The sequence below is a fragment of the Ammodytes marinus genome, assembly GCF_949987685.1.
Source record: "Ammodytes marinus genome assembly, chromosome: 6".
NCBI lineage: Eukaryota > Metazoa > Chordata > Actinopteri > Uranoscopiformes > Ammodytidae > Ammodytes > Ammodytes marinus.
The window spans coordinates 22,994,342-23,013,138 of record NC_137235.1 but is presented as its reverse complement, the minus strand read 5'-3'; the positions used below and the strand labels follow the sequence as shown (position 1 = coordinate 23,013,138).

The 18,797-nt window shown below is 43.2% G+C and overlaps 1 protein-coding gene across 3 annotated transcripts; it reads right to left on the bottom strand.

Annotated features, from left to right (window-relative positions):
• Positions 1 to 3: 3 nt before the first annotated feature.
• Positions 4 to 18,724, bottom strand: pdcd11 (programmed cell death 11). 3 transcript variants are annotated; one of them, XM_080029543.1, is made up of 36 exons: positions 18,663 to 18,724; positions 18,124 to 18,265; positions 17,754 to 17,897; positions 17,463 to 17,627; positions 17,159 to 17,320; positions 16,927 to 17,047; positions 16,544 to 16,719; positions 16,280 to 16,387; positions 15,962 to 16,174; positions 15,261 to 15,385; positions 15,089 to 15,149; positions 14,484 to 14,630; positions 13,737 to 13,988; positions 12,807 to 12,932; positions 12,519 to 12,713; positions 12,190 to 12,360; positions 11,280 to 11,493; positions 10,996 to 11,145; positions 10,514 to 10,626; positions 9,841 to 10,334; positions 9,539 to 9,601; positions 9,340 to 9,436; positions 9,126 to 9,215; positions 8,553 to 8,655; positions 8,124 to 8,301; positions 7,705 to 7,761; positions 7,474 to 7,596; positions 7,168 to 7,290; positions 6,836 to 7,007; positions 5,483 to 5,620; positions 5,238 to 5,384; positions 4,726 to 4,976; positions 2,619 to 2,787; positions 2,340 to 2,493; positions 1,401 to 1,566; positions 4 to 713 (listed from the first exon to the last, which is right to left on the bottom strand). In XM_080029543.1, exons 2-36 carry the CDS (start codon positions 18,223 to 18,225, stop codon positions 542 to 544), a joined length of 5,442 nt encoding a protein of 1,813 aa, XP_079885669.1. In that variant the 5' UTR covers positions 18,226 to 18,265; positions 18,663 to 18,724; the 3' UTR covers positions 4 to 541. The 3 variants fall into 3 exon arrangements, with proteins under 3 accessions (XP_079885669.1, XP_079885671.1, XP_079885670.1); XM_080029545.1 differs by having other exon boundaries at positions 5,238 to 5,381; XM_080029544.1 differs by having other exon boundaries at positions 18,697 to 18,717.
• Positions 18,725 to 18,797: the final 73 nt, after the last annotated feature.

Genomic DNA, 18,797 nt, shown 5'->3' with positions numbered 1-18,797 from the left:
TGTAATGGCGTTGAGATTTATTGAAAGATGAAGAAAAAAAATGCTTTAAGACACCTTTTTCAAGATCCATTCGAAAAATACAGTAAAATAAACAGGCATTGCATTATTCTCTCCATAGCTCACATTCATTCTGATACAAAATTGACTAAAATGAAGTTGATGAATTGTTAAATACAATGTTTTTTAACATTAATAGATCATTACAACCTACTTTACAAAAGGTCTTTTTATGTTCTGCATCGTTAACGGCTTCAAACCCAAACTTTCAGGTTCAAATGTCTTCAGTCCTCAACAATAAAAAAAAGCTAAATTACAATTAAGATGTTGACCATTTCATGAGGAACCTATGTGAGCTTCCTGAACAGGTGTGAGGCTCAGACAGAGTTTAGCACACTGCAGTCCACACACACACACACACACACACACACACACACACACACACACACACACACACACACACACACACACACACACACACACACACACACACACACACACACACACACACACACACACACACACACACACACACACACGGTCATCATTCGGCGGTCGATGTGCCTTTAGCTTCCACAAACTCCATGGCCTTCTCTTTGACGGCCTGGATGCTCTGTGGGGTGCCGTGCTTCTTCTCGTACTCCATGTAGCGCTTGAAGAAGAACTTGATCTTTTTCACTCCGACGCTCAGGTGGATGACACGATCAAAGAGCGCCCTGCAGGAGAAGGGAAGTTGGAAAACGTCATGAACAAGTCTGTATGTGTGATGATTTAACACTAGAACTGGCAGTGTTCTCTTTAATACCTAGAACCAGAACTAGTGTTAAAGGTGGAGTCAGCAATTCTGGATAAATCTTGTTGTAAAAATAATTTTTGTGAAATTAGTGTGTGTTACTGAGTTAAAATACACAGCCTAGGCTCTGCAAACTGGCATGTCACAAGCTACGATGGGCCCCCTTTGTTTTACATAATAGTTTAAAGTGTCTAGGCTGTGTAATAACACTTTTTTCTTGTGCACACAGTACGTACGGTTAGCGGATCGATAGGACAAATAAAGTGATCTTGACAAAAGGGGATATTGACAACAAGCTTTCTCAATAATCGCTGACTCCACTTTTAACTGGTCTTTATGCACTTAGCTAGCTCACTTATATCGATATTTGATCAGGTAAAGATTGAACCATTCCTCACCCGTTTAAAGGTTAAGATTGATTCGTAAACATTGGATTGTATATTCTAGCAAGTCTGTTTCCCTATACAGGAAAATAGACTATTGGGAACGACACTAAAACGTGTTAGAAGTGGCAAAGAGGGGGATGGGGGGGGGGGGGGTGCTCGTGGTGTGGTGGTTAGAGCAAGTGGCAAAGGGGAGTCAGAAAGCAATGCAAGGGGTTTGTGCTCACCTGACTTCCTTCTGGGATCCATTTTTAACCATGAGGTCGATGAAGACGGACCAGAGGTCTGTGCGTTTGGGGTAGCTGGTCAGGACTTTGTCAAACATGGCGCGGCCTTTCTCTGAATCGCCATAACGGAACTCCAGCTGAGCAAACTTTCCGATCACATCCACACCTGAGAGGAAGGAAGCGTGACAATGTGTAAAGGTTAGAACCTGTGGAGACACAGCTGGGACAGAGAAGTGACTACGTTTACAGCCACAGCATATTCTGATTAAGGTCCATTTATCCGGAAAAGACAATTTCTCAAAATAGGTGTTTCCAACCGGAAAATTCACATTTATATTTTAATCGGCATATTCTGAATAAACCAGTGACGTACACTAGTAGTGGGAGAGGCGTCATGACGTCAGAGTTCGATTTTCCAGCAATAATTCCCTCATCCAAATAAAATTAACATTCATTACGTCAGGATTGTTGTCTTGCATTGAATTGGTCATCCAGAAATGTCAGGGGTTTAAACATGCTAATTGTACAACCATAAACCAGGGCAAGCAGCGCAAACTGAAGCAACTACCGAAAAATGCAGTGAAATTTCCAGTTCTAATATTTATTGCGATTAAGGTGTATAGATGTCTCAATAATGAGACTAATATCCTAATACTCCACGTGTCTTCACAAGATGATTGCATTCACCGAATATGACTTTATTCTGGATAAGTCGACCAGCAACTGCTTTTTACATGGAAATGTCGTATTCGGAATAGGAGCTTAACCCAGTTAGTCTCGGAATACTGCTGTGCCTGTGCGTACTGACGGTTGAAGTCCAGGGGATGAGAACATGCTGGTTTCTGTTAATGGCGGGTGTGTGCAGTCCAAAAATATATATATACATCAAACACTCAAGATGTAATGTGACATTCTAACAGTGTGGAGGGGCCATCTTACTCTCTTTGGAGGGCAGACTCTTCAGCGCCCTCTGCAGGAGAGCAGCAGCAGCATCACTCTGGCCCTGCTGCAGCAGGAAGGTCCCGTAGCTCAGCCACACTGCCTTGTTCTGGCGGAAACGCTTCACCATGGTCTTATACAGGCCCTCTGCCTCCTGGATACAGACATCAGACAGAGCAGAGAAAGACACACAAGCACACATTAGAGGGTAGCGCAGCAGTGTCAATAAATGGGCAGGATGTTTAAAACCAAGTAAAAACAAACAGGGTTAGGTTGTACCTTTATCTTGTCTGACTTTGCGTAGATGTCAGCCAGCTGCTGGTATACGGGCATGGGCTCACAGAACGTCAGCGCTCGCTCAAAGACTTTCTTGAGGCTCTCCTCTGTGCCGTACATGTTCTCCAGGTTCAACAGGGCCACCCACACATTCAGCTTCTCCTGCTCCTCCCTGGAACCAACACACACAAGACAACAAACTAGTGCTACAGTTCCTCTTCATCTCTCGACAAAACCGTGTACGTTCAACGAATAAGGCCTATTTTAACAGATATGGACACACTACTGCAACTTCAACAGATACTGTTATCCGCTATTATCAATAAGATATGATACAGACGCTTAAAATAAACAACTAAACTAAATAACATTGTAAAAAAAAACTAGAGGTGGGCATAGATTAATTTTTTTAATCTAGATTAATCTAGATTAATTTTGGAATTAATCTAGATTAATCTAGATTAAAATGGCTCATTTGAATTCATTCATAATATGTGTGTGCTCCTAAATAATGACTCAAAGTAAGTCTTTGAGAACGTGTTTCTCAAGCCAGGTGGCGCATCAGACCAGGGGCTCATCTCCTGTTTCCAACATGCATCACAAACTGCTTGAGGAAGCTGTTCTACTATGATAATTGGTGATGAAAATAAATAATGTTCAACAAGATGTTACTTAGTAACACGTTACCGGCATCGGACCTCTTTTTTCAGTAAGTAAGTAAGTAAGTAGTAAGTAAGCTTTATTTATATAGCGCCCTTCACAGACCAGGGTCACAAGGCGCTTCACAATACACATTTTTTATACATACACTCAAACACCGATGGCAGTAGCTGCCAAGCAAGGCGCTGTCTGAACCATCGGGAGCAATTTGGGGTTCAGTGTCTTGCCCAGGGACACTTCGACATGTGGGTAGGCGGGGAATCGAACCTCCGACCCTGCACTCCAGAGGCAGACTCCCTACCCACTTCGCCACTGCCGCCCCAGTAACGAGTAATCTAACGCGTTACTATCTCCAAACCAGTAATCAGATTAAAGTTACTCATCAAAGTCACTGTGCGTTACTTTTTCTGTCATTTTCCTTAGTGAAACATTTTACATAACTGCACAAATGACTGCGATTGCGATTTTATGTAAATAAATGTGCGCGCATGTGTCTCTAACTCTCCAACTGCTCCAACCGCTCCTCTCGTCTTTTTGGTAGCGCCCCTCGTCTCTGATATGCAGCGTGTGTGTGTGCCTGTCTGTGTCTGTGTGTGTGTGTGTGTGCAGCAGCATTACGGTCTAAGCTGAACTGTGGCGCAAAACAAAGTTTTCCCCCTGATGAAATATAGCGTCTGCTATGGGGATATTTAGGATTCGGGTACGGTGACGTTGACGTTGAAGAGATAGAAGTGTTTAAAACTTGGAAACTTATAGTCACGTGGCGACCGGTGGCCACACACACCCACCCTGCGTTCCAATACCCGATTGTGTCGTGGGCAAGTGATGGAGAGAGAGAGCGGCGGGTGTGTGAGAGAAGCTTCGCCCCTCGTCTCTGACATGCAGCGTGTGTGTCTGTGTGTGTGTGTGTGTGTGTGTGTGTGTGTGTGTGTGTGTGTGTGTGCAGCAGCATTACGGCCGAGTCTAAGCTGAACTGTACAAATGACTGGCTCCCTGAGCCGAACAGGAGGTGGAATAAGAGATTAACGGCGATATTTTTTTTATCGCCGATAAGAGTCTGGCGTTAACGCAGCACGTTAACGCCGATAACGGCCCACCACTAAAAAAAACATTTAAAAATGCTAGGGCTGTCAATCGATTTTCTGTAGTTAAGTGAACTTGTGATTAATCAAAAGTAAATCACACATTTTTTATTTGTTCTAAATGTACCTTAAAAAGGTACCTTACTCCTGGCTTTATTACAAATGTAGGTCTATTATTATTGCAACAATCCAAAATAATGACAAATACTGTCCAGAATAGAGGTGGGCTCCCTGCATCAGCAGTAAGCTTGGCTAGGCAAGTGTTATTTAAGTAACAGCATTGGAGTAAAAGCAAGTCATGACCGTAAAAGCAAATAACTTGGCTCGCTCAAGACTAAAAATATGAATCATAATTCTTTCCAAATCACCTGAAGGAGATGGTTTTGAGGGCCCTCTCGGCCACGGCGCGGGCCTGCTCTATCTGCGTGGCCTGTAGATGGTGAGCCATGTACTGGAGCCAGAGCAGAGAGCTGTTGGGTGAAGCCAGCAGCAGGCGCTCGAAGGCGGCCGCATCCTGAGGCCTGAGGCTGGGATCCATCAGCTCCACCTCCCTCTGCACCAGGGCCTTCTCCGCTGCCTTCTTCTCCTGCTGCTGCTCATGGCGAGACTTCTTCTGGGGCTGGCCACATGAGAGAAGATGAGTACTAAGTCTGGAGCCATATATGAGAATAATAAACTCTATTTGTATAAAACCTTTCATAAACATGCAGCTCAAGGTGCTTTACAGTGATCCACACAAAATACTAATCCAGTGAATACATATTAAACAAGACATTTTCAAAACAGCATGTGTGTGTCTGATCAGCATGGACATTTGACGATTCCAACTACATAGAGCTATGGAGAGACAGATGTATCTGTATGGTGTGCTGCTGCTCACCTTGCTGTCTGTGTCCTGGTCCTCCCCGTCACTGGAGTCCCCGTCCTGGGCTCCAGCCGCGGGCTTCAGAGAGCTCAGACCCACGTCCCAGGAGAAGCCTGCTGACACCTGCAGCCTGGAGGGAGCAGCCGAGCCACCCTTCACCTGCTGATAATAACAGTAATATTACTGCAACTAAATCTCTGGAGCTTTGGGTCAATGGAAATATACAAATGTAAATACTGAACATCACTGTATTCACTTACTTTGATGGGAGCAGATGTGGGTTCCTCCTCCTTATCCTCCTCTTCCCTGAAGTACACCTCCACTCCGCTGTCGTTGCCATCAGTCTTTGCTTTCTTTGTTTTCTTCTTCTTCTTGGCGACTTGGGACACTGCTTGTTTCTGTTAGATGAAACGACAATATAGGATTAAAAAAAAAGGTACAGCGTGTAATACAGGAGTATTTTGGCGGCATCTTATGGTGAATGGACTAGATTGTAGGGCTGGCCCGAATTATTCGAATATTCGAATACTCGTTCGGAAAATTAGTATTCGGAGCTTAAATTAGTATTCGGAGCTTCGTTTTTTTTATAATCTTTTTTTTTTTAATATAATTTTTTTTTTTTCAACTTTTTTTTTTTTTTTTTTTCAACTTTTTTTTTGCAATAAGCTACTACTGCAATATAATGTCATCAAATAATTTTATATTTTGATATAAAAGTTAGTAATATTGTAGTAGTAGTAGTAGTATTGCTCATTTAGGAGGATATTACATCACTAAGTGTCATAGCGCATCCATTACTTCACCTCCGAGCGCGTAAATCTTCAACAAAATATGCAGATACTGTCAAAATCGGTTCCAGGGAGTATATAGGGATTATTAACGTTTTTTTTAAAAAAAATTTAAAAAAATTTTTTTAATTTTTTTTTTTTTTTTTTATGTTGTTTTTGATGGTGTGTTTTTCTGGAACGAATATTCGAATATTCGCTCGGAAAAACCAACGAATATTCGAAGCCTGAAAAATGGTATTCGGGCCAGCCCTACTAGATTGCAACACTTTCTCTACCGCTTCCGGATCATTTACAGAAGCTACGATGGCCTTTAAGGAAGCTAATCACAAAAGATGGCTTCATTCACCACAGTTGGTTATTAACTCTAGAGTACTTATTCTACGTCTTCCGCCAGGTGCATTTCTTGCGGACACCCACTACATATAAAAATAAGGCTGTTAAGTTTGTCCATTCTGTGCTACTGTAGAAACATGGCGGCAAGCCCTGCTCCTATGTGGATAATAAAGGCTCATTTTGAAAAAGGTATTAAAAAAAATTCTGACGATTATACACTAATTAAAAAAAGACTATATTACATTACATTTCTACAAAGTCTGTTCTGGAAAACACTGGACCTTTTAAATAGACCAAAAGACACCCATAGATGCCCCATGTATTACAGTCAAACCAAAAGGATAACAAATGAATGAGTACTACATATGGTATTGACATATATGAGGTGGTGGCTTTTTCCTATATTGGAGTCTTGTCCAATTAAAAAGGAGCTCAGAAAAACCGCAAAGGAAGTGTACAGAGTCATCTGCAAGGTGTTAGCCGTTTGTTTACCTGTTCGCTCTCAGACAGGTTGCGTTTCCTCTTCTGAACCTCCGTGTCGTGTTTCTTCTTCTCCTCTCCGGTCAGACGGAGCGGCAGACCCAGAGACTCAGGGAGCACGTCTGGCTTCCCGCTGTCCGCCGGGAGCAGAGACAGGTCCACCAACTCCTCTGCTTTGTCAATGCTGAGGACAGGATTACAAAGAGCGACACACATTGACAATGGTATCCATACTAGAAATGGCTGATACTAGATTTTTTTTCCCCACCCATTACATTTTTTTCCAAATCATTGCATACATTGGGTGTCTGATTTAGTGACTTCCAAAATAAAACAGGGTTTACCTGAGGATCTTGGTGGTGAGCAGGGTGTTGGGAAGCAGGTGCTGAGACAGGACGTTGTAGTTTTTGACAAAGTAGTTGGTGGACTGTTGGAGTTGGGCTCTCCCTGTGATGCTACTTGACAACCTAGAAGACAAAGGAGCGAAGTAAGGATATATGTTTGGGAGCAGGAATGAGGATGGTAATTGCTGAAATAAAAAGTACACAGACACTACATTTTCCAGAATTACTGAACTACTGATCTTTTTAGAAGTTCATGCGTTAGAATGTGAATTTAATATGTGAAAAGAATATAGATTTGTCAGGTACCTTATGAAGACGCCCTGCTCTCCCACAGACTTGACGTAGCCTCTGATGAGCTGGCCTGCCTTCAGTTTGTCTACGGACAAAACTTCTGGGTCCTTCGCCGGCTTGGTCTGCTGTGGGTTCAGCCTGAAAGCGCACAGATACAGTCAAAGGTAGGTGGTGGTAGTAACATCATGCAGCATCTACAGCTCTGCATTTGCAACAGAAAACTCACAAATCCGATGAAACTCATACCTTGATGGACGTAGAGACAACTGCCACTTGCCGTTGGCGTTGTCGAGAAGGAAGCACCTGTGGCAATAGAGGATGGCAAAGAAAACAGTCTTAAAATCAACACTGCAAGAGACTGGCCCAAGTAGCCCTGAAATCCAGACCCACATCTAGAACGATGTAGGGTCTGGCGATGAGCAATAGACCTTCCCAACTCAAGGGGCGGCACCTATGCGTGCATTTCAAATGCCACTGCATGCAATTGGACATAGCTACAACCAATCAGAGCAATGATCAAGGTGACGTATTAAGCCCCGTTTGTTTAGCGACCAGCAGGGGTAACTGGTAAATTAAACTTTTGCCGTGGTCGGTCGGCTACAGAAAATAGTCTGTTGTTTATATACATTTCTATTGCTGCTGCTAAGACATAACCCTGTACTGACCTGAGCAGCTGATCCTTGCTGTAAGCGTCCAGGGGGTTTGGCCTGTAGGCGTCAGCCAGGTCTGTGATAGCCACGGTCCCTGAGCCGCCGTGGGGCAGTTTGACCTGGAGCCCGGCCTGTGGATGGACATTAGTCACCATGCCCAAAGCAACGGAGCCCTTCTCCAGTTTGTGGACTCCTGAGGAAATAAAGGGACAACAAGGATAAGAAACAGCACGGAAAACATGGTGCAGAGAAGCAGCAGACAATAGACCCATTAACACAGACGGCAAGACAACAAGAAGCAACTATTTTGATTTGAATTCAAATTCTAGCGGCACTAATGTTATATTCATTACACTTGTAATGCTATTTTTACACACGCCCCTCTTTCATTCATACGGAACGCTTTCACCAATCCACCAGTATTGCTAGCAGAGCTTTTCCTACCTGTGAGGGACAGAGCAAAGCGGTGAGGTTTGGAGTTCACTTCTACCACTTTGGCACGCACTACTTGGCCCAGCTTGTACAGTTTCTCTGGGTGCCCGGCATCCTGAGAAACAAAGGAAATCAGAATTTAGACATCAGCCCTGCTTTCCAATACCCATAATCTCTGCTATTTAGTATGGTAGAAAAAATGATTTAGAATGTCCCAATTCTTGTGGTCAGATTTAGTATGCTTAAAAATACCGGGATGCCTGCTACATCCGACCGAGATTTTTAGTGTTGAAATCAGGATGCTATTTGGGCGATTCTGACCCACAATCCAGTGCGCACTGGAAGTGACGTCACATCGATGGAGCCTCAGAATTAAAACAACCGGGGATGCGACGGATGTAAAAGCAAGAGGCAAGATCAAGGCGCCATGTTATGATGACATAATTAAGTAAAGTTATGTCCCGATTGTATGCCTACTGCATGCCAACTAGATTTTTTTTTGGACAGCAGCCCCTGTCCAACACGTGGTCTTCCATCACATATAACATGCTCCTGACGTCATGTGGATACAGCTTGTCAACTTACTTTAGGATCAGAGATCATGGCCAGTAGTTCAACTGTCCCAGAGACACAAGGATCGGTGGTGACCTCCAAAAACTTCTTCTCTGGATTAAACTGGAGGCACAAAACATCACAGCACTGAATCACTGCACTTTGATTTCTTTAAAAGTAGTTTTTCCACTTATGTTTGAATTTTTTAAGAATATTAAAAAACTAGAGCCACCTTTTGAAAACTTACCTTTGATACAAAGCATGTGACTTCTTCCCCAACCTTATAGCCCTTTAATTTCTCACTGGCTGAAACTGGTTTGAAATCTGTATTCTCATCCAATTTGCTGCAAAGATAAAAAAAAAAAAGATTCAGGTTATCATGCAGTATGTTCTGCATATTGGCTGTGATAATGATCAAACACAATTAGACCGCACTATACAATTACCTGGGTATAAGTGTGAGCTCAGTGATGGCGTATGTGAATTTGGGATGGGAGAAGGGCAAGAACCTACAAATAAGACAGACAGATTAATTTGAAGTTCAATAGCATTTAACTAACACAAATACAAAATACTCAAGATTCCTCTTTACACTATTATATTGGTATCATGATTTAGAATGGAATAAAATGAGCACGATGACACAGTAGGAACATGAGAGCAACAAGGAATGTGTATTCCAGCATTAACAATGACCACGTTTACATCACAATACTCCAATATTAACCCTGTTGTCCCTAGTACGTACCTCTGACTTGAGGCTTCTCGTCCTCCGATGACTCTGGCGGTGACAGCGCTGCCCACTTTGAGCGATGCTGTGGGGAAGGTTCCCTGAACAACATCTTTGGCCTCCACCACCTCAGACACATGCACGCTGCCCGAGCTCCCATCCTCCAGTGTAACCTGAATACAGGTTGGCTTGACCGTCTTCACCTTTCCCTTAACGATATCACCAAAGCAGTGGCCTTTAGAGCCCGTCTCTGAAGTGGTGTGCTGTCGTTTGGATGCAGTGCGCTCCCACGACACTAGAGGGAGCCCCTGCAGCTCCTTACAGCTGGCCTCTATAACCTCGACGGCCAAACTCATCCCCACCTTCAGCTTGTCTGACTCGGACAGAAATATCTCGTTGAGATGGCGGCTGCTTTGGATGACAGTCAGCTGTGCCGTGTCACCCAGCGAGACCACGGCAAAGTCTTTGTCCACGTGCTGCAACATTGCTGTGAGCATTGATCCTTCCGTTAACTATGAAAACACAAATAATACAAAAAGGTCAATAGGTAGATGAAAATGGTTATTATCTGACTCCATAGAAGTGTCCTAACATTTAATATCTATATAGGCATACACATGTGTTGGATAAGGTGTGTGATATCAGACCGCACCAGTGACAAATGAAATAATGAAAAAAAAGTATTACTCACAGATTTCTTCTTTCCCATCAACTTGGCGAGGATGGACACATGGACACATGTTGATAAGATGTCAACGTGGAGGATAACCGCAGTAACTTTCTGTCCTGGGGTCAGCTTAACACCTGTGAACGTGGCAATTACACCAACTTTAGCTTGGTCTCGGAGACTACAAATTAATGAGAGAAACCCTACATTGCAAACTTGTGAAGATTGAGCTTGAAAGAGATTTGCAAACGACAGTCAGGCAGTCTAATGAAGGATGCTATTGTGTTATGGGAAATGTAGGATGTAGTGTTTATGGGCGGTTTTACCCACAATAGAGGCTAAGAATCAGGATTTAATCGGCCTTATCTGCACCAAATATCACTTTTTCATCTGCCAACTGTGTGGAAGTGCAATATTAAGTACTCCTTTAACACCTGATACTAGTCAGAGGAGTGAACTGTGCGAGAGTTTCTACAAGATGTCGGATAATTCCGGTTAAAACATACCCAACACGTGGCACTTGGAGGCCTCGATGGTAGCAGCCCCCATATCATCAGATTTAAAGGTGGCACCGGTGGTGGTAGTAGTATCCACAGTCAGCTTCAGCTTCTCACCAACAGACAGAGCAGACAGCTGCTTGCGAAGATCACCGTCATCTGAGAATCCAGACAGAGATAACGAGGGGTTTAGACACAACTTCAGATGAAGAATCTAGGATTTTTTACTTAAACTACTTGCATGAGGCAACCGTTTCTTAATGTCTTTAGATACTGACAAAATGAAAGCATACCTCTTAAAGCTAACATTTGGGCCACAGCTCTTCTCTCCTGCAGTCCGTTGATGAGTCTGGTCTGGGCGTCAGTCTCTGGAGATATGACCTCGGATATCTTCAGCGTTACTAAAAACCGCTGCTTTTCCTCGTCCAGGTTGGTGACTTTAGCCATCACCGTCTGGCCCGGCTGGAAGGCAGCGGCTGTGTCTTTGAGAAACTTGTCGGTCATGGCCTAAGGGAAAGCAGTGGAGGGGAAAATGGATTAACAGACAATTTAAAGGAATATTTCAACACATTTCGTGTTTTGTACCCCTCCCCATCCCGCTCAAGAAAAGGCGACAGAAATCATGTTATGGGGGGGCACCCTTAGCTCAGTTGGTAGGGCGTCCCCCCCATGGGCCTCGGCCAGCAGCGGACCCGGGTTCGATTCCAGCCCGCGGTCGTTCTCTGCATGTCACTCCCCTCTCTGCCCCATTTCAACTCGGTCTCTACACTATCAATAAAGCATAAAAATGCCAAAAAAATATCTTAAAAAAAAAAAAAAAAAGAGAATCATGTTATGTTGCGCTCTATATTTTTTTTTTTACACGTTATGTCATTTTAGAATCAAATAGATAGAGCGCAACCTGGCGTGGTAAGTAAACAAGTCCCAACAAGCACACAGGAGGAGGGTTCAGTTATGTTTTGTAATGTTTTGTTTTTGACTGTCAGCAGAGATGCTCCCCTTGACAAGTGTTTGAGCTAAGCTAACCTAGATGGGCGACATATGCCCATTTGTTCATCAAAAATGCACGTACAGTTAAAAGGAACGGTTTCTGTTGCCTTTAATTGAGCCGTAGAGTGAGGTAAAAAGCATTAAATAACTATTCCTTAACAAATACAAATAAATGGTGAATTTCATGTTTTCGGATGAAACAATGTCACTCACCGCCTTTGGTGCAAGCCCAACAAGGCCGTATGGGAACTCTACAAAGACGCCATAGGACATGATGTTCTTGATCCAGCCAATGAGCTGCATTCCAACTGTGATTTCAGAGAAGTCCTTGGCGACCACTCCTTCCTCCAGCAGCCATCTCACTGCTGGTTTCTTGGTGAGGGTCTTTAACAGAGGAGCAGTTAAGGAAAACAAGAGAACGTTCCTGTTTGAAATGTGCGACTTTGTTTCCCGATAAACATGAAATGGGCAGAATATATTTCATACTGTACAGAATCAAATCAATCAAAGTAGGGTTGTAGGCTTTGTTATGTAAAGGATACAACACTCTGTTTGTTCTTGTTGAAGCAGACGAGGTTTGAGATGTTGTCTCCCTCCTGCAGACTCTCCCACAGCAGAGGGCAGTTGGAGGTGTGGTCAGACAGGTGCATTGTGGGTAGCACGGCAGAGAACTCGTCAGGGAGGACGGACACCTCCAGACCGTTGACTGACTTTTTCAGAACCTTGGCCTCCACCTTCTATATGTCAAAGAAAAAAAAATAAATGTTGAGGTTAAAATGTGATACATTGAGAAATGAAAGTGGTAAGAGGCTTGAGGTTCTTTAACTTACCTTCCCCACCTCACAGTCAATGTGGGGTTTGGCAGCTTGCTCCGTGTCTCCCTCCATCGCTGCCTTAAATGACAGAATCATCTTGGCCTTGTCCGGGTCGCACTGAAGAACCTTAGCTTTCATCACCTGGGCAATCAGCAAAAAAACAGACAACTTATCAGAAGCCAATATAGTCACCTGTCAATCAAAGGCTTGTTTCTACTGTAACGAAGAGAGAGGAAGAATGCACGGTGCATGATGCACTTCAAGAATAAAGTCGAAATGTCGAGTTGAAAGTGGAAATACAATTTCATGAATAGAGACGAAACACATTGTGGAGAATATAGATAAACGGTCCAAGGCTGTGGTGAAGTTGAAAAGATGAGCAAAACTCATGAGCAAAACGTTATTCAAACACAAACGATGTATCTTTGCTACCGTCAAAAGGCAGAAAATCGGCTAAAACCTCAATTTTCACGGAAATTAAACATCCTCTAAGCTCGATTTATAACATTGCTATCTATATGCATCGGGACTTTAGACAAGAGCACAGGGACTGTCTTATTTGCACAACACCAAGGCGAAAAATAATCCAATACTATCTCATAAAGTGCAGTTATTAGTGGAGCTTAGAGGAAGTCTGGATTCAGTAAATAATTTGGTTGTAGCCCATGTCTACCTTACGACGCAAAGCAAAGATGCATTGTTTGTGTTTTATTAATGTTTTGCTTACGAATTGTGAACATCTTTCCAACTTTACCGCAGTCTTGAACTGTCAACTTTATTCTTGACATTGTATTTTGTCGTTTTTTCTCAAGGTACATAATAAATAACAAAACGTCATCCTCTCATTTTTTGTTAACTCCTGTGGCCCTAATACTCTTCTATATTGAATGGTACCCAAAAATCTTGACCCAAAAAAAATAAAAAATAAATCTTTGATGTGCTCACCTGGCCCACATAGAAGACCTCCTCAGGGCAGAGGATGGGCGCTGAGCTCAGCTCGTTGAGGGGCACCAGGCCTTTCACGTTGTTGTAGAAGCGCACGATGCAGCCAAAGTCTTTGATGCAGACGATGTATCCGTGGGAGAGGCGGCCCGGCCGGGCGTCAGTGTAGCTCAGGAACAAGGGCAGGGAGCTCGCCACCAGAGCCTTCTTCCTGCTCAGGAAAAGCTTCTTATTCTCTGGATCCACTGACAGCACCTGGAGGGAACATGTGCATACGCAAACAAGAGAAGTAGTAAGAAAAAATGTGAGAGATGATGACCTTCAAGTCTGTCGGACAAGTCGAAAGTGTAGGTGACAGGATTTTAATTCTCATGGCCTCCACTGGCTCGTTAAACTCAAAATCCACAACATCCTTTCTAACCATGTCATCTGGGGAAGTGAGTTGCGTGATAGTAAGCTTCTGAAAAGAGTTACAGGTATATTTATCAATACAAATGAGAGATATTGTCATTTAAGTTTGATAAACTTAAAATGAGAGAAATACAGAAATTCTCTGCCCAAATGTTCTATAAAAACAATGACTGTGGCCCATGGAGACTGTTTGATACGGCCTCGCCCACACAGTCCTGTCAAACGGACTAGACAGAAGAGAACTGGACTGACCTATAGTATTTTCTTCTTGGTATTTTACTCTTTTTTTAAATCGTCCGAAATAAAGATTCACTCATCCATACGTTCATGTGTACTGACCCGACATCTGATTTTCATGCCCTCAATGTACTTCTTCTCTGGGTTCTTGAGGACGATGTCAGACAGGTGGGTCCGGGGCACCAGGCCTTTAATGTGGTCAGACAGGTGCACCACCATGCCGCAATTCAGCAGGACAGACACTGTCCCCTTAAGAGAGGGAGAGACGCATGAGAGAAAGACAATGTGAGACAGACAATGTCATCAGGAAGGTAGCAGGATAACATAGGGACATTTTACTGGTAGCGAAGTTAAACTGGGTGCCACTTTAACTTGTGGTTTTTACGGCTCATTTACAGCTATATACATTGATATTAGACTCCAGTTACTCATTGTTTACATGTTAAATGATTGCATTGAAATTCTTAGGTGAAAAGATATATTTTTAATATTTTGTTCATCAGTATACCAGAAAGAAGTGATCTGTCAGGCCTTAACACGAGGGCTCAACTTCATGATTGCCTAATGTAAAATGAACCGGTATTTTCCTTGATGCTGCAAGATTGTCTTGTGTTGCTTTAACAGACTTTAAACAGAAAAGATGTACATATTTAAAAAAGCTAGATCCAAGTCAGGTGTGTTAAGGGGGAAAGCTTTATTATATTTACCTCTACAATCTGACCAGCCTTGACATCATGGTATCTATAGAAAGGCTTGTCAATCGTACTCCTGGAATCAAGACAAAATATAGTCGTCAACACATCAAGTTAGACTGGTTTGGGGAAAAGAGAATCCAGGCTTACTATGAAAAAAAGTCCCAGAAATGGAGGTGCCACATACTTGCGCAGACTGACAAAATGAATTTGGTCCATGGGGCTGTAGTCCAGGATCCTGCAGGTGTGCTCTGGAATAGCCAGCACTCTGTTATCATTAGCTGGCTCATTAGACTCCTTCAGATGGTTCCTCTGTTTAGAAAGGATAAATACCTTTCATAAAAAAGGCTACAATGCGAAACATCAGAGTATTAAGCGGCAACTAGTGGCGAGAATCTAGATTGCTAACCCCTCCTTTTAGGAGAATTTACAGACGCTACAGTGGTGGACTTCTTTCACGATCAAGAAGCTACTTACTAAAGATGGCATCATCCACCTCTGCCTCAAGTCTTCCCATAATATCAAGTGATGAGGTGAAGATGTATTTAGTTTTAATATATATTCTATAGTGCTTCTTCTTCGTCTTTCAATAGTTGCATCACCCCAGGAGGACACTATATATAAAAATGCGTTAAGGCTGTTAAATTTGTCCGTCTTGTGCTACTGTAGAAACATGGCAGTGCAACATGGTGGTGGCTCCTATGTAGATATAGAAGGCTCATTCTAAGTTAATAAAAAAAAAAATTCAAGTTATTATAATATACACTAATTAAAACATATCTATGATTATTATATTCCAATGTTCTGAAAAATGCCTATTCCATTCTACACACTGTACCTTTAACAGTCAGTCGGTTTAAACATTTCAAAGCATCACGACAAACTCACATGTGCAAAGGCCAAGGTTTTGTCCGGCAGTTCCAACATGGCTCCACACATGTGATGCATGGTTGTCATCTTGCAGTCCTTCACTATTTCACCGATGCGGTCGCCTCCGGGAGGGTAGGGGTCCACTGTGCCCCCGGGCTGAAGCAGGTAGCTGCGCAGGCTGAGGGCCACCAGACGAGTGGATGGCTCCACATACAGCACACACGCTCTCACCTGGGCGGGTTGAAACACAATGGAGTTAGTGACCGGTTAGGCAACCAGAATGACGGAAACAAAAGTGATGCATTGTCTTCTATGAGCCAAATAGATCAGCTTTACCTCAGCTCCCTCACTGTAGCTGGATGCCTGGTCTGGCTCCATGTGGAGAAAGTCCACCTGGCCACTGAAGGAAGACAGGAAGTCCAGGAGCAGACCATTTTTGGTCACCTGTAATACCAAGAAGTATACTTTAGTCAAATGAAAGACCGCCGCCACTCAAGTTCTGATAGTGACTTGGATGAGAGGCGATAGTAGCCCATTCACTGGATAAAACAACAGAGTTCAAGGCTGCCACAGAATTACCAAAATAAAAGTAGTCTCTACCTTTTTGATGGTGGCTTTGACCAGAAGACCAGGGAGTAGGTTGGTGAGGTTCCAGCCCTGCCCGGAGTCAGCACAGGCCTGGGCCACGGTCGGGGGGCTGACGGAGAGGCGGATCACACGGCCCTCGTTCTTTACCTCTTCCACTTTAGGAGTCACATACTGACCCACTCTAAGCTCTGCACACACAGGAACACACACATACTTGAGAGACATGTTGACACTTCTTGCTCAAGTCAATACTTTTAGAATACATTTGATTGAGAAAAAAAAAGGTAAACAAATGCAAGCTCAAGGTGAAGGTAAAGCACCTAAGGAATGGATGCTAGTGACTGATTTTATTCCTTCAGTAAAAGAAAAGCGATCTAAAATCTCTTTTTTCATACCTTCTGCATTGTTGTGTTGTTCTTTAACTGCGTTCTTGGGCAGGAAGGCTTTGGTTCCACCGAGACCAATGTCAACTATGTAGCCATGATCCTCCACACTCTCCACGCATCCACTCAAGACCTGAGATGTCAGGGGAAATAAATAAATAAATAAATGGGATGATGTAAAAAAAAAAGGAGCAATTATTTTAGAATGTAAAAAAAGAAAATTAAAAGCTTATGAATGACCCACCATGCCAGCCTTCAGAGAGCTTGAGGACAGAGCCTTGTTGACCAGCTTTGGATTGATGGATAGCTGGATGCTAAGTGAGCCTCCCTTGGTTGTATCTAACTTGGCAATCACACACCTGAACACCATGCCAGGGTAGAAGAGGTGAGGCAGAGAGCAGATCTCCTGTGAAAAAAAAAGAAAAAAAATAGACAAGACAAGAAACACGTTAGACGTCACAAAATATACTTGGATAAGTGTTACCCCTGGACATAAAAAAGTACCACATTCAACAGGATATTCAAACCCTCCTTCTATAGAGGCCTACCTCAGTGTCGGCTGAATCCAGCTGTTCGCTCAGCAGCTTGGCGTAGGAGTCACAGACGTTCCTGATGCTGAGGTAGCCCTGCAGGCCACAAGGCAGGCTGACTGTCACCTCAAAGTCCGTCACTTCCTTCACACAGCCCAGCAGCAGCATACCCTCCTTCACATTCTGGGGGGGAGGGAGGGGGGGGGGAAAAACAGACACATAAAGAGTCAAATACTGCGCCTAACATCATTTTGATTCAATCGATTTAACTTCTGAATCATAATAGAATGTTTTGGACAAATGTGTTACCTTGATGTGCAGGATTTCCACCACCTTGGCTGCTGCATTCAGCGTCAGACCGTCTCTTTCTTTGCCCGTCTTTTGCTTCTTGATCTTCTTGTCGCCGTCTTTGGCCGCCCCCTTTCTCTTCTTGACCTCTTCATGTTCCTTTGACTGCAGGAGTAAGCAGGTAAAGGGTTGTCAGCTGTGGAGGACATTTCACTGATACATCCTAGAGTCAGACTTGGGATAAAGAACAGAAACCATCCTACAGCAGAGTGAGTGAAAGGAAAGCTTTGGGAACAGCTGAATTCAAATAATACATTGCAGGATGTTGTTTGATGATCTGCATCTGCACAGTAGCATGTATGCCCACAGATAGAAAATAATGTCTCTTCACCTGAAACAAGTTGTCCACTTCAGTCCGCTGCGTCACTATTTTACTCTCAGTGGCCTTCTTTGCCGAACCTCCTCGAGGGAAGTCTTCCTCCAATGATGCCATGTTTGTGTTGTTTCCGACGTCCAAGAAAATATCAAAGCCACTGTGAAGATGCACACAATTTAAACCCCCACAGCCAGCTGATAATACTAAAAGGTTAGGTTATGCTTGGTGTGAACGCATGCCTAGCAGTAGTTGTTTGATTCATCACATGCGTCTCCAAACTTTGTTAACCAGTTGGAAAGATATAGCAAAGTCCATCAGGAGTGGACCATAGATAGTATATACAATCAGGACCAGTATCATCACATATATATAGCATCGGAATCCATGCAAGAGATCACGGATCACATTAGCCAGTAACACATTTTAGCACTCGGGCTAAAAAAAACCGGATTACTAACAGGCTAAATGTCTATACCCGAAGACATATACGCGTTAATCATTTTATACTTATAATAACTTGTTATTTTACTAGTGATAATGAAATGTTCCCTTACATTAAATCTCCGGTTTGTGGATATCAAAACTCACATGTTGTTCAGCAACACGCCATGATCGCAACCCGGAAGAAAAACTCTTTAAGGCGTTTCTTCCTTTGTCCAATCACATGGAAGAACGAGTGATTGACACTT